At 50.7% G+C, this 14,646-nt stretch overlaps 1 protein-coding gene across 4 annotated transcripts in view; it reads right to left on the bottom strand.

Moving 5' to 3' along the window:
• ATXN1 (ataxin 1) overlaps positions 1-14,646 on the bottom strand; it is a 406,640-nt gene that overhangs the window by 18,290 nt on the left and 373,704 nt on the right. For all 4 annotated transcript variants that reach the window (XM_082638844.1, XM_082638846.1, XM_082638845.1 and 1 more), the window contains one exon: positions 3,101-5,153. In XM_082638844.1, coding sequence (XP_082494970.1) covers positions 3,101-4,993 — 1,893 coding nt within the window. In that variant the 5' untranslated portion in view covers positions 4,994-5,153. The remainder of the gene's footprint in view (positions 1-3,100; positions 5,154-14,646) is intronic.

The raw sequence follows: 14,646 nt of genomic DNA, 5'->3' as shown, positions 1-14,646 counted from the left end.
CAAGTGTTAGTGATTTCTAATCCACTGAGCAGACAGACCAGGGGAGAAAACCCCCCCGAGTGCCGCTGAGGATGGAGGGAAGCCCTCAGCCCTCGAGTGTAAATTAAATCCAGACCTTCGTTTGCTCTCTCCCTTCCCCCTCCCCGTGTCGCTTCCTCCGATTCCCTCCTGACTCCGCTCCTGTCACTGTGGTAAACACAGCTGGTGGAGTATTTTAGCTGTGATGATGTCAGCCTGTTTCTGATAGGCTTCGGGGTAAAGTGACAAATCACTGGTGGTGCCGGGGCCCCGCACTTGTGTTTCTACAGCCTGAAACTCCGGCCACCCTTTGGAGCCGAAGCCACAGACCCGTGCGCAGGCCCTGACAAACACGCTGCCTTCTAATCTGCACCCTGGCTGTCAGCAAGGAGACTGGTGGGCTGGCGATGGGAAGGAAATGAGACTTCACACACGGAAGCCGATTTCACCATCGTTTAAGCGTTCGCTCTGCAAAGGATCGAGCGGGGCAGACACAGAGATGCTTCCTCTCTCAGAACTGCCGGGTCGGGTCGATGTGAAACCTAGAGGTCTGTGAAGCTCCTGATGACTACGGAGGCTGCCGGGGCCTTGGAGATGAGCCCTCAGCTCAGAGCTGCTCTTAAGGGAAAGAGATGCTAGGCTGGAGACAGCAGGCGTTTTCAACATCACGCCTGTCCATGCCTGCCTCTCTTCACAGCAGCGCTTCAAGGATGAAAAGGACCAGGAAAAAACATGTTTCCTTCTCCTTCTGGTTTATGTTCCAGGCTTCACCCGGGGTCTGTTCAAAGACAACTTTGCTAAAGACAGCGTGTTCTTTCAACTAGTATCCATCCACCCCTAATCCATGTAGGACAGTGGGAGTGAGCAGCAACTACAGATGGGTAGTGAGTTCTAAATAATGATGCCTTTTTCCAAATATTCTGATTTTTGCTATATATATATATATATATATATATATATTTTTTTTTTTTTTTTTTAATCAGAACTCTGGGAAATCTTCCTTGGGCCTTACGAAAGGCTACAGCAACATCTCACCATAAAAAAAGAAAACTCTTCGGGGCTAAAAGCTCCTGGCAACACAGGTCCCCTGATATTGTGCACAATCCCACATCCGGACGTTCACAAGCGGTTCTGGAAAATGCTTTGGAAAATCGGGCTCCCCTACCTCACTTGATCTTTTTCTTTTAAATATACTAAAAACGATTCAAACCATTAACTAGTTTATTTTCTTTGAACGTCCCACGTACCAGCTGTGCCACGACCATTTTCCAACTCATTTCAACCTGAAGGAGGTGCTATCACATCTGAGGGTTTCAAAGTCCTCAGTGAGGGGCTGCCCTGGTGGCGCAGTGGTTGAGAGTCCGCCTGCCGAGGCAGGGGACATGGGTTCGTGTCCCGGTCTGGGAAGATCCCACATGCCGCGGAGCGGCTGGGCCCGTGAGCCATGGCCGCTGAGCCTGCGCGTCTGGAGCCTGTGCTCTGCAGCGGGAGAGGCCACAGCAGTGAGAGGCCAGCGAACCGCAAAAAAAAAAAAAAAAAAAAAAAGAAGGCCTCAGTGAAACCATTCCCAGAGGGAGTGAGTCTCTACCACCCACCAGGGCAGTTCCTGGCCTGGGGGCCAAACCTGATTGACTCCAAGCAAGCCAGGCAGTGAAACTGCTGTTTCATACAAATGGGCAGAATAAATGCATTCAAGTGATTTAAGAAACTGGAAAAGAGTGGACTGAAGGAACCATGGAAATTAAGAGAGCTAATCATAGTTCTAGTTTTAACATGACTCAGCTTGGCTACATCTGGTCCTTGGGGTTCCTATTTATCAGAAGCCCAGGAGCTCACCTGGGGCAGCCCTGACTTTGCAGACTATATTAACCATGCCTTTTATTCTCTATATCTGATGCTTTGACATCTTGGGGCCTTGTTGACTCTGGAGGGACCGTGCCTCCCTGGGTTAGCTCATTCCTAGAGATAGCTGACAGCTCACCTGCCTGGGAAAATGTCCTTCATATGCAAAGCAAACACCCACATCCCAGCCACCTCCTCTATGGAGCTTTCACTCTCTGGGCCACTATCCACCAGCCCTAATCATCCCAGGGCCAGGTACCAGACACCCAGGACAGCTCCTATGCCCAGAGTCTGCTGAAATGATTCCAACTAGCCAATCCTAAGTCTGCCTACACTGCCTCACCCACTCCTTCCCCCTGAAACCACAATCAAGGCTCCTGCCCATGCTTTCTCCTCACTCCCAGTGCCTCCTGACTGACCCTGGTGCTTCCCCATGTGGCCCTGCATGGCACGGCACAAACCCTCCTCATGGCATCTGAGTATAACAAACTATCTTTTCAATGGCAGTTGTATTCTCATCTGTTGGCCTCACCATACCTAAATAATAACAAAACCTACATTTTAAAACAAAGACATGGGCTTCCCTGGTGGCGCAGTGGTTGAGAGTCCGCCTGCTGATGGAGGGGACACGGGTTCGTGCCCCAGTCCGGGAAGATCCCACATGCCTCGGAGCGGCTGGGCCCGTGAGCCATGGTCGCTGAGCCTGCGCCTCCGAAGCCTGTGCTCCTCAACGGGAGAGGCCACAGCAGTGAGAGGCCCGCGTAATGCAAAAGAAAACAAAAAAAACAAAGACGTGTAATGGGGTGTGGCCACTCTGGGCATTTAACGTTCTCACCTGAACCAGCACTGTCTTCTCCTGACCAAAGGAAAGGGCGGGGGGGGAGGGGAACAGATGACCTTTCTTAATCAGGGCTCCTCATCTAAACCCCAGAACAAAAAAATAACCTGAGTGGCAATCTTCTTAATTGTCCCGAAAATGGTACCTGACCAGCCCCACTCTAGACACAGAGAAGCTAATTCATTACAAACAGCAAGTGCTTTGGTGTACGAGGGCTTAATTCTCTTAGAGAACGTGGTTGGGAAACGTGACGAGTCTAACTGCCAGGTGTAAATGAAAACCCTCAATCATCCCCACAGCCACTGACAGGTCTGCCTCTTGGAAGAAATTCACTGTGCCGGGAAGCGATGAAGCTGGTGCGGCGGGGTGTCCCCCTACCTGAGTGGTCCGGATGAACGTTACCTGTGCTCGGTGATCCCCGACAGCGAACTGTATCACGGCGACGCCCGGGTTGTGGCTGTCCTCGATCCTCTCCACAGTGCTAGAGTCGATCTTCAGGTCGTTGCTGATCTCTGCGCTCTGGATGAAGTCTTCCGTTTTTAAGTCCTCCACCTTCTTCAGCTCCCCGTTGGCCAGCTGGATGATGGAGCCTTTCATGAAGTAGGGAGGCAGCGTAGGGGGCGCGGCTGCAGGGGATGCCACTGACCGCACCACGGGCAGGTGGATCTGGGCCTGCACCATGGCGGGGTAGGCGGCCTGGGTGACCAGGGCCTCGGGGCTGAAGTTCTCGCTCTTGGGAAGGGCGGTGGTGACGAACGTGTGAGGCACTGCAGCAAACTGGGGCGACGACGTGACGATGGCCGAGGCCGCCCCCGCCCCCTCCATGTCAGCACTGCCCACAGGGATGAGCAGGGGCTGGGTGCCGGGCAGGACCAGGTGCGGGGGCAGGCCGCCAGCGTAGGTGATCGCTTGCTGCTGGCTGCTCAGGTAGCCGATGACGGGCGGCTGAGTCCCTGCGTAGAAGGCTGTGGCCGGCAGTCCAACCGGGAGGGGCTCCGAAGCACTGTGTGTCGTCTGAATGACCGTGTGGGGGGACAGCGTGGCGACGGCGGCGGCCTTCACGCCTTCGGGGCCCAGGGCCTGCTGGGGAGACAGCGCGTAGGACCGGTGCCCGGGCTTCCCTAGGTGCAGGCCGCTTTTGTCGTTGAGGGCGGAGGGGGAGGCCTCTCGGTGGGTGACCTGCTGCACCTCCAGGTCGGCGGCAGGGGTGCTACTGTTGGGCAGGACCATCACAGAGGCCCGCACCCCGGAGGAGTCGCGGCTGCCGTAGTCGGCAGGGCTGGGGTGGACCACCACGTGCCTGGACTCGTACGGGTGGGGAACGGCCTTGCCGCCCGCCTTCACCAGGCCCAGGTCGGCCGCGGTGGGCGCCCCGTACCTGCGGCCCTTCTCCATCTCCCCGTTCAGGATCTCCTTGGCCTGCACGCCCTGCTGCAGCCGGCTGCTCTCGGCTTTCTTGGTGGCCTCGCGGGTGACAAAGTGGCTGCCGGAGTCGGTGTACTGCACGACGACCTGCGGGGAGGGCCCCAGGGTGAGCGTGTGCGGCATCATCGTCTGGTGCGGGTGCAGGTGGACGGGGATGGCCGGCGGGGAGGCCGGGCGCGCGGCGCTCTGCGGAGAGCTGGAGATGTGCATGTACTGGTTCTGCTGGGTGGGTGGTGGGGACCCGGGGGGCAGGAGCCCCGCGGTCCTGCCCAAGTGCTGCTGCTGCTCAGCCTTGTGTCCCGAAGCTTGGCTCAGACCGCCCATGTTGGCCAGCAGGGTCGAATAGGCCTCCAGCTGGGAGCGCTGGGATGGAGTGGCGGCCCCCGCGGCCGAGGCCACCGCACTGGTGACGGGGCTGGCCGTGGGGGAGATCAGCTGAGAAGGGATGAAGCCGGCGTAGGGCCCGCCGTACTGGGACGAGCCGATGAACTGTAAGGTATGCGGCAGGTGGGCGTACTGCACGGGTGACACCGGGGCCCCGGACTGCGGGGGCGGGTACGCGGGCATCGTCGTGGTCGCCGGGACGGACCGGGGCGCGCTGGGCGGGGAGTAGTCCAGCCCCGCGGACAGCGCTTTGTGTAAACCTATTCCCTGCTGTAAACCGAGCTCTGCCGGGGGCCCCGCCGGCCCGAGCCGCCCGCCCGCGTGGCCCCGGCCGCCCGCGTGGCCCGGGAGCCATGCCACGCCCTCCGCGCGGTGGTTGTCGCTGGGCACAGCCGTGGCCTTGTCCTCCGAGGGCCGGCTGGTGGCGGGGATCTCGCGCTTCTTGGGAGGCAGGCATTCGTTACTGCGCTCTTGGTTGGATTTCATTTTTCGCCGTCCCCCCTCCACGGTGACCGTTTCACTCTCTGGCTGGCTCTGCTTTCAGTCTGATAAACGGAAAGTCACATTTGATTTCTGTAGGGGATCCAGGCTCTTCATGAGGAATCATCTCCCTGTGGGTGCGATCCGCCAGCAGCCGCCCTGGAATCTGGGAAAAGGAAGAGGGTTGGGACAAGGGGAAGAGGAGAGGGAGGAGAGAGGCGATCAGAACATCAGCACCGGAAAAGAACGTCCTCCTCGAGACTGAGACTAAGCTTCTGGTGTCAACGTGAATTCCAAACACCCCCCCCCCGCCCCCGCCCGCCCCCACATGAGAGCAGGTAAAACACTGGCCGCGCTGTTTAGGACACCAGGAAGATCATTACAACATGCAGCAAGTCAAAACCTCTTTTTTATGGATTTAGCAAGTTTCCTAAGACACCTCTCTCAACACCCTCTCTCTCTTTTTTTTCTTTTCAGAAGGTAGACAATGCGGGGCCTCCCTGGTGGCGCAGTGGTTGAGAGTCCGCCTGCCGATGCAGGGGATACGGGTTCGTGCCCCGGTCTGGGAGGATCCCATATGCCGCGGAGCGGCTGGGCCCGTGAGCCATGGCCGCTGGGCCTGCGCATCCGGAGCCTGTGCTCCGCAACGGGGGAGGCCACAACAGTGAGAGGCCCGCATACCGCAAAAAAAAACAAAACAAAAAAAGAAGGTAGACAATGCGTTTCTTGGTTTCGCTTCCAGAAATGCCGCTCCCACGCCTTAGCTCTTCTTTACCTCGCTGGGCCATCAAACGATGCCCACGAGGAGGGTGACACCGGTGAAGGTCAGCCAGACCTACCCTCTGAGCCAGGCACTGGGAGCACAAGGTTAGGAACGGAAATCCTCAGCGGACTGCATACCTTGTCTCTGAGTCCCCATCTGCCAAAGGCGCTACTCAGAGGCTCCACTGACTCTGGGTCCATACTGGATCTACAACAAGTCTCTCTTCCCTAACACACGCATGCACGCACGTGCACACACACTACACACAGGACAACTCAGCAGAGGGAGCCCCAAATAATCGTGTTCTCTACAAGTTTCCAAACAACTCCCAGTGCAGCTACTCACATGGTAACAGAAAGCCAAAAGGAATCTGTTTGACAGTTAAAATAGGAACATGGTTATGGTTTTAAAAAAAATGCAATCATCAGGCTGCTGCATTGAGGGTGTCCTTAATGAGGGTGACTTTATGCTTGCTTTACCTCTGCCTGTTACTTCCTTTCCAAGTGGTCTTTGAATTTTCTCTCCACACGCTCCATGAAGGGCCAAATCCACCCTTAACCCTAGAGATGAAACCTCTGCTGGACCAATCAGGCCTGAGTGTTTCAACCTGGACATACACGTAGTGAGCCTGGAGCCAGTTTTCATGGACACCTAATCTCAGTCTTTCAGGAACCACAGAACTCTGTTACCATGACTGTGTAGGCAGACAGATGCCCACCTGGCAAGAGGCAGATCATCAATGGAACCAACAGGGACTAGGCTTACAGACGGCAGTCGTGAGGGCCGCCTACAGGCAGCAGCTGCAGCCGTGAGCCGTGTCACGCGCTGTGATCCTGGGAAGCCGTGGATCAGGCTCTGGGAATCCCAGGCCCTGGGTTTTTAGCATTTCTCCTACGCAGACCCGCTTTTCTATAGTCTGATGTTAAAACAGACACAGTTAAGGCAGCAGTTTTCAGCACTACCCTCCCCGACCTAGGGCTTTGTAAGTCCCAGATAACTGCATTCTGTAGAGCCTTCTCTTATGAAATGCATGGCACCTAATTTACACCCAATATGTGCAAATAGATTAAGATTGATGGTGCTATTTTCAAAACAATGATAGAATAAAATTAAACTACAAAAACTGAAAACAGCTGCCCCTTTTGACTGCTTAAAAAGTACTGATACTAATCTTTTATCTCTAGGTTTTAAGTTACTCTAAGAACTGCATAAACTCTGTTCCCACACAGACTAGCAAAGGAAAGTCATTTAGGAGATGGACTCAAAGTGAACTGTTCCATGCGCCCCCTGCTGGCTCCACAGCAGCACTGATCCAATAAAACCCTACAGGATTTCATTAGGGAAGTTCATGCAAGAGTAGTATGTCAGAGTCCGGAATGAGAATATTTGCATATAGCAGGCCCAGCCAGTAAGGCAATAGGTTAATTAGCCCAAGGCAGCTCTAGGGAAGAAAACATAGCAGCATAAAAGTCCTTTCAAAGCCAAGTAAAATGTCAAACGCATTCAGAAAGAGGTCCATTAGCAATGCAAATGTAAAACTGCTGTACAACCGAATGCACCATACACAAACCTAGAAAACCCCTCTGAAGGTACTTTTTTTTTTTTTTTTTTTTTTTTTTTTGCGGTACACGGGCCTCTCACTGTTGTGGCCTCTCCCGTTGCGCAGCACAGGCTCCGGACGCGCAGGCTCAGCGGCCATGGCTCACGGGCCCAGCCGCTCCGCGGAATGTAGGATCTTCCCGGACCGGGGCACGAACCCGTGTCCCCTGCATCGGCAGGCGGACTCTCAACCACTGCGCCACCAGGGAAGCCCGAGAATTCCTTTTTTGACCCAAGTTCATGATAGTAAAGTGAAGTATACTGTAGTTGGCAATGCATTCATAACCTTTCAAAAGCAGGTTACTCTCTTCTGTATATGCTAGCACACTGGCCTTTACCTTGTTGGCGAAAAGGTACTTTTTAAAAAAGAACTCAGCTTCAGCGAATTTGAATACGAATGCTGTCTTGGTTCTTAGCAGTGCCTCAGTTTATTTACAACTGTGTTGTTTTTTTGAAAGACACTGGCTGACTTAGTTGGCCCTAAAGATCTCAGGATAGATTCCATGGCTGGTCTTCTGCTAATGGACCAACTAGGACATATCGGCCTTACTACACAGATTCAAATGTACTCTGCTGAAAAGTTGTCCATTGATAAACATCTTTTCCAGATAATACAAATGATAAATCAAGGATACAAAGATTAACTGGAGCCACCTGGGTCCAAACTGATACAAATTTCAACACTCCCTCCTCCTACATTTAGGAGGACCTTGTCTCCTATTTACCAGTGCAGCTTGGAGGAGTCGGGTCTCTGTAATTCTGGGGCATGTGTCCCTTTCTCTGTTTCATTAGCTCTCTGTACTGTCTGTATCTCTCATCAGGGGAAATCATCGTGAGGATAGGGACTGTATCTTGCTGTATTTTCAGTGAACCACGAGAGGGCGCCACAGGACGCCACCATGTCCCTGGTACATTGGATGATAGTTCATAAATTAAAAGAACAGAGAGGTAAATTATGAAGGTGCAAAGTACAGCAGGGAAAAGAAAGGGAGAGAGAAAGAGACTAGGAAGAAGAGAAGAAAAAAGGAGAGTGGATGTCTGCTTTTAGGGTCTCTTTCTAGCTGCAGACACATGGGCTCCATGTCCCTCATTGCTTTTTCAGTGCTGAAACGCACCTGTGGTTCACCTGGGCCCCGGAGTTCACCTCCGGGTGTACCTGTCACAGCAGAGACACGGGGCCACACACTACTGTATAACTGCTAAGTTACCGAAGAGCCACACATGCAGATCATAGGTTTCAACATTATTATTAAGAAAGGGAAAGTGAACAGGGAATTAATAGATGGATCAAGACAAATTTATTTAGGGTTTACTACATACAATTTGCCTGCTAATCACTGTTCTGAATACATCCATCTTAAGCACCTTTATATCTACATTTGTATCTCTCTCCTCATCAGTATCTTAAAATTTAGCTCAGTGGCAATAAGACCTTGCTATTCCAAGTGTGGTCCTCAGACCAGCTCCCCCAGCAGCTTTAGAAAAGCAGAATCTCAGGCCCCACCCAAACCACCTGACCTCAGAGTCTGCATTTTAACAAGATCTCCAGATGATTCATATGCACAGCAAGGTGGGAGAAACTCAGCTTGTCTGCATAAGCTTCTAAGTAAAGTAAACGTCTGGAGCCTCTTCTGAATGGAGTAGGTGCGGGAAACCAAACTAGGTGCTGTGAGCAAACAGAATCGATGGAGCCTTGAAGATAAGCACGTAATATTTAGGGAGAACTCAGCTGTTTACTTTGGGGTCACCTAGACCCAATACATTTCTAAGTAACAGATGCTCCTTTTCTTCTGGTTCTCTCCATCTTCAAGAACTATAAGGAAGTACACTTTAAAAAGGCTGTTATTGTACATTTTATGTATAATTCAACCATCTCCAGGAGAAAAAACAGACTTTAATAAAGGAAGATATTTATATCTTTTTTTTTTTTTTTTTTTTGGCTGTACTCGGGCCTCTCACTGTTGTGGTCTCTCCCGTTGCGGAGCACAGGCTCCGGACGCGCAGGCTTAATGGCCACGGCTCACTGGCCCAGCTGCTCTGCGGCATGTGGGATCTTCCCGGACCGGGGCACGAACCCGTGTCCCCTGCATCAGCAGGCAGACTCTCAATCACAGCGCCACCAGGGAAGCCCTATATCTTTGATATCATTCAAAAATCCCCAGAGCCCCCCACCCATTAATGTGGATTCAGATTGCTTCATAAGTGTTAGGAAAATGAGATGCTGCCCGCTGATTCTGAGTCTTGTAAATAACAACCAACTGCTCTGAATGGAAGACACTCCTAGAATCTGATACATACAGTCCTAAAAATGCATTCCAAGGTCAGGGCAATAAACTAGGTTGCTCTGCCCAGCACCCTCCATCCTGCGAGTTTCTCAGTTTGAGTGAAACCCATGACTGTCTGGCATGTATGTCCATCACAGCAGAGACGTGGTTTCGGTTTTAAAGAGGAGGAAATGCAGCCTGGTGACCTTGTGTCAGTTCTGGAAAAACCATATGACCATTTAAAAGACAGAACACCTGAACCTGATGGGAGAGGTCACTAGGACATGGCAAGGATTCTCGAAGTCCTGACCTGCAAATCTCTTGCTTTACTAAATTATTACACAGGAAGATCTGTGTAGTGCAAGGGTAGAAGGCACTTCATTTAGGTTAAATATTAAAAATAGGCCCAACTCTGACATCCTTGAGGTTTCTGGGATGGAGAAGGGTGGGTTGGATGATAGCGTAATTAGATACCTTCATGGTTGACTGAACAAGAATGCCCCAAAGGAAGTGGATCACATAGTCATTCATCAAACACTTACTTTGTTTCTAGTATGTACAGTGGACCTTAATTATTCAGTGTCAGCATGGGGCAAATGGTATGCCAGAGCTCTAGTTTCAGTTCTATTCTGTTCACCATTTTATTAGTGTTTTGGTTATCATACTTAGAGGTAACAGAAGGCTGGAAGGGATGCTTAATATATTACTGCAATGAATATTCAAACATATCCTGAGAAGCTGGAAGTGATGGCACAAAACCAAAAAAATAAAGATGAACGAGAATAAATATACATGCCCTGCCCTTGGTTTCAATAGCTCAATTAGTCTAATAGCAGGGTTGGAGCAATCTGACTTAAGAATAGTGCACATCAAAGAGCCCAGGAATTTTCTGTTTGACCATCCATTCAACATGAACCAACGGTTGGGTACGGTGCCTAAAAGCTGGCGTAACTATAAACTTCATTTTAAAAAGCACAGTATTCCCAATAATGGAATGAATACTGCAGGAGCATATGGCACTGGTAAAGCCACAAAGTCCTGAGGCAAGGGGACACTGGCGGGCATGCCCAGGGTGGAGCGATGGGGTTAGCGGGAGGTCTGGACCCAAGACAGGTAAGTAACAGCTGAGGCAACTGAAGATGTGTGGCTTGGGGGACAGAAAAAAGCCAGAGCAGAGGTGCAATGCTCAGATCTATAAAGGGCCCTCCATGGAAGGCAGGAGGGCAGAACTGACCTCCAAATTACACTGAGATACAGTCGACCCTTGAACAACACGGGTTTGAACTGCACAGGTCCACTTATACGGGGATTTTTGTTTCAATAAATACCTGCAGTACTACGTCATCTGCAGCTGGCTGAATTTGAGGATGCAGAACCACCTACATGGAATGTCGACCATGGAGCTCGAGCATCGGGGGCTCCTGGAACCAATCCCCCGCAAATACTGAGCGACGACTGTATACAGTAGAAATGAGAAAGTAATCAGAACTGTTAAAATGAGCCGGGCTGCCTCATGAGGTAGGGATCCCCGTGTCATCCCAAGTGTTGAGGCAGTTTGGAGACACGAACTGATGTCCCATGTGGAAGAGAGAGAGAATCATAGGGATGAGAGGGGGAGAAAACGTACAGGGCGCCGCTACACTCCAGACGAGCACTAATCAGGGACTGCAGGGGGCGTGGCATACCGTGTTAGAGGCGGAGTTGAGTAAGGAAGTGAGAGAGATCCTCATACTTCACAGGCTTGCCGCAGGGACCCCCCGCCCCAGCACATCACCCAGCACCAGGCTCAATGAGCCCACCTAGTGGTGATCCAGGGCACCGCAGCGCTGAAACCCCAGAGGGAAAATCCTACAGAGTCAGAGGTGGAGAACCGCGGATGCTACCACGCTGTGTAAACAAGCTCTCTCTCCCTCTAGGGTCACCAAAAGCAAGTTCAAGTCTGCCCCAGGGTGCAGGACCCTTCAGTCAGTGAAGTGATGCATGCCACACAGGGCTGGGAAGGCAGGGATCTGCCATGACCATCTACAGCTGAGATGTTAGTGGAAGGAGGACAGGCAGGAGAAAAGAGCCCCTCTCTTTATATTATTAGCACCAAGAATAATAGTTTTGGGGGGCCCTGTTCATCTATAGATTTGGGGGCAAGGAATACAGTGACTAAATGTAATGTAATAATTTAAAAAATTTAAATCCACCTGTAAGAATACAGTTGCATTTGGGTGCTCCCTGGCTCAGGGAAGCTCTGAGGGCAACAAACTGACTCGGAGTCACTGTTCTGATTACACCTCCATCTCCTTGGCGGAGAGATGCTGGAGGGGACTCTGCAAGACGCACAGCCGCTCTGCTGCCCGTGCTCCACTGAACTCCTCTGCCTGGCGTGCAGCTAACCCCCGTCTCCCTCCTCCCTAAGTCGGGCTCCCTCACCTGCTTCTACTGTCAGCATAATAGAGCGACAGGCTTCCTCAAGCCTGGGCGAAGCTCTTCCTTGGTTCCTGGCTTCTGCCGTTATTGTATCTCATCCACGTGACGATTGTGACACCGGGGGGGTGTTGCTAGTGGGTTTTGCCACCTCTGGAAAAAACAGGGGGATCTGTCCTCCGGGTGGGTCCACCGCATGGGGATGTGGCCCACTTCTGTGTCCGTAGGAGGTCAGGCCTGAGAGAGGAGGGCAGAGGGGCAAGGCTCACGGCTGGGCTGGGCTGGGCTGTCCCTGGCTCACAGGGGATGTCGCCGCAGCATCTGAGCAGCCAGTGTCCCCTGGCAGCCTGCCCGTGCTGGAACTCCTGGAAAGGCTCAAGATGGAAAAATAATCACTTGAAGGGATAACCATCTGGACCGAAACCGGTCCCAAATGAACTGTCCAAGAGACGTCGAGTTTGAGTTTTTAAGAAAAGCTGGAAATGCTTTTCTGTCAAGACCTTCCCTGGTTCAATACGTAAGCAAATGCCTTTCCGCTCGCAAGTGCTGTGTATGCCAGATTAGCTACCCCGGGACACGGGAATCTCTGTTTACCCACCACTCTGGCTGGAGGCTGGGAACCATAGGTGCTTTCCACGACCCCTCAGCAGTTCTCACCCTGCTCCAGAGTGAACTGTTTTAAGGACAGAGGGACTGCTGTGATGAGGTGCAAAGAACTGGCCACAGTAACATGGTTAGAATTGGGGTTGGGAGACAAGGATCTGTCATTTTTGACTCTTGATCGAATGAGTGATCAACAGTGAGAAATCTCACTTCGGAAGTCGTTCAGCACTCACTTCCATGGGCGTCGTTGGAATATCAGGATAAAACATTATTATTACTGATAGGAAGGTAACAAATTAATATTCTTACCAGTACTAGCAGGGGGAGGACACAGAGAGTAGTAGAAAGAATAGGCTGGGGTGTAGGTAAAGAACAAGTTCAAAGCCTGGCTTCATCTACAAATAACAAATGTTGTCGAGGATGGCGGGGACGTGAAGAAAAGGGAATCCTCCTACACTGTTGGTGGGAATGTAAACTGGTGCAGCCACTGTGGAAAACAGTATGCAGGTTTCTCAAAAAACTAAAAATAGAACTACCATATAATCCAACAATCCCATTCCTGGGCATATATCTGAAAAAAAAAACCCAAAACACTCATTTGGAAAGATATACGCACCCCAATGTTCATGGCAGTGTTATTTACAATAGCCAAGATATGGAAACAACCTAAGTGTCCATCAACAGATGAATGGATAAAGAAGATGTGGTATATTTATACAATGGAATACTACTTGGCCCTGAAAAAGAATGAAATTTTGCCATTTGCAGCAACATGGACAGACGGGGGCGGGGGCATTATGCTAAGTGAGGTAAGACAGAGAAAGATAAATACAGAATGATACTGCTTATATGTGGAATCTAAAAATACAACAAACTAGTGAATACAACATAAAAGAAGCAGGCTCACAGATACAGAGAACAAACTGGTGGTTACCAGTGCAAAGGAGAGAGAGGCAATATAGGGGTGGAGGAGGGGGAGGTACAAACTTTTGGGTGTAAGATAGGCTCAAGGATGTCTTGTACAACACGGGAAATAGAGCCAATATTTTGTAGTAACCGTAAATGGGAAGTAACTTTACAAATTGTATAAAAATTTAAAAAGAAAAAAAACAACAACAACCCTGGCCTCACTCCTACTGCCTATGGAATCTTTCTCTTTCTTGTAATTTTTATTTTACTCCAAATTATACATGTGTCCAGTTTAGAGAGTAAGTATCTCACCAGTGTGTAATTTTATAGGTAATATCTCTGCCTATAAAATGGGGAGGAATTAATATGCACAGTGCCTGGCATAATGCTCACACTCAATAAATGCTCACCATCCTAACTGTAACTCAGCAAATGCTTCTTCCTGAATCCCTTGTTTTCACCCACACTGATGTATCACTAATCTCTCCTGGTTCCATGATCAAATCAACACAATACCTTCAAACTCTCAATCCTTTCCAGCATCTGGGTTTTTTCTCACACCTGTGATTTACACAAAAGAAAAAGCCATGGATGTTTGAGAATTTATCTTCTTTCTTCAGCTGGTAGAAGGGATTATAGTTATAATAGCTCCCAATGCACAGGCCCCCATTCACACCCAAAAGCATGAAAGTCACTCCACAGGTACAAGTAGAATCAACAGAAAGGTGAGATGCTAAACTCGAGCTTGGCGTGTGTCTGTAAGGGTTAAGTGTAATGGTTCCTGGTTCCACTCTGCCTGCTCTTCCACAGCACTTAGATGAGTAATTCCCCAAAGGCATGGTGGGGAAATGCAGAATCTTCTTTCCACATCCCACAGGGAAGGCTGCCAGCTGTCTTCTCACACACACACTCTCATAAGCTCTGCTACACACCACACAGCAAGGGGCCAGTGGTAGCTGGAGGAGGCTTAGTCAGATTCTATCAACTACCAGGGTGCTGGGGTTCCAGGAGATTAGATGGCCCAAGTTTAGAAACAGAGAACACAAAAGTCTCCATCCAGTCAGAAAAATGCCTTTCTGGAACTGAGGCGGTCTGAGTCAGTCTTG

The sequence above is a fragment of the Mesoplodon mirus genome, assembly GCF_964341445.2.
Source record: "Mesoplodon mirus genome assembly, chromosome: 12".
In the NCBI taxonomy this organism is placed as follows: Eukaryota; Metazoa; Chordata; class Mammalia; order Artiodactyla; family Ziphiidae; genus Mesoplodon; species Mesoplodon mirus.
The sequence above is the reverse complement of the archived record's forward strand: the minus strand, read 5'-3'. Positions and strand labels throughout refer to the sequence as shown.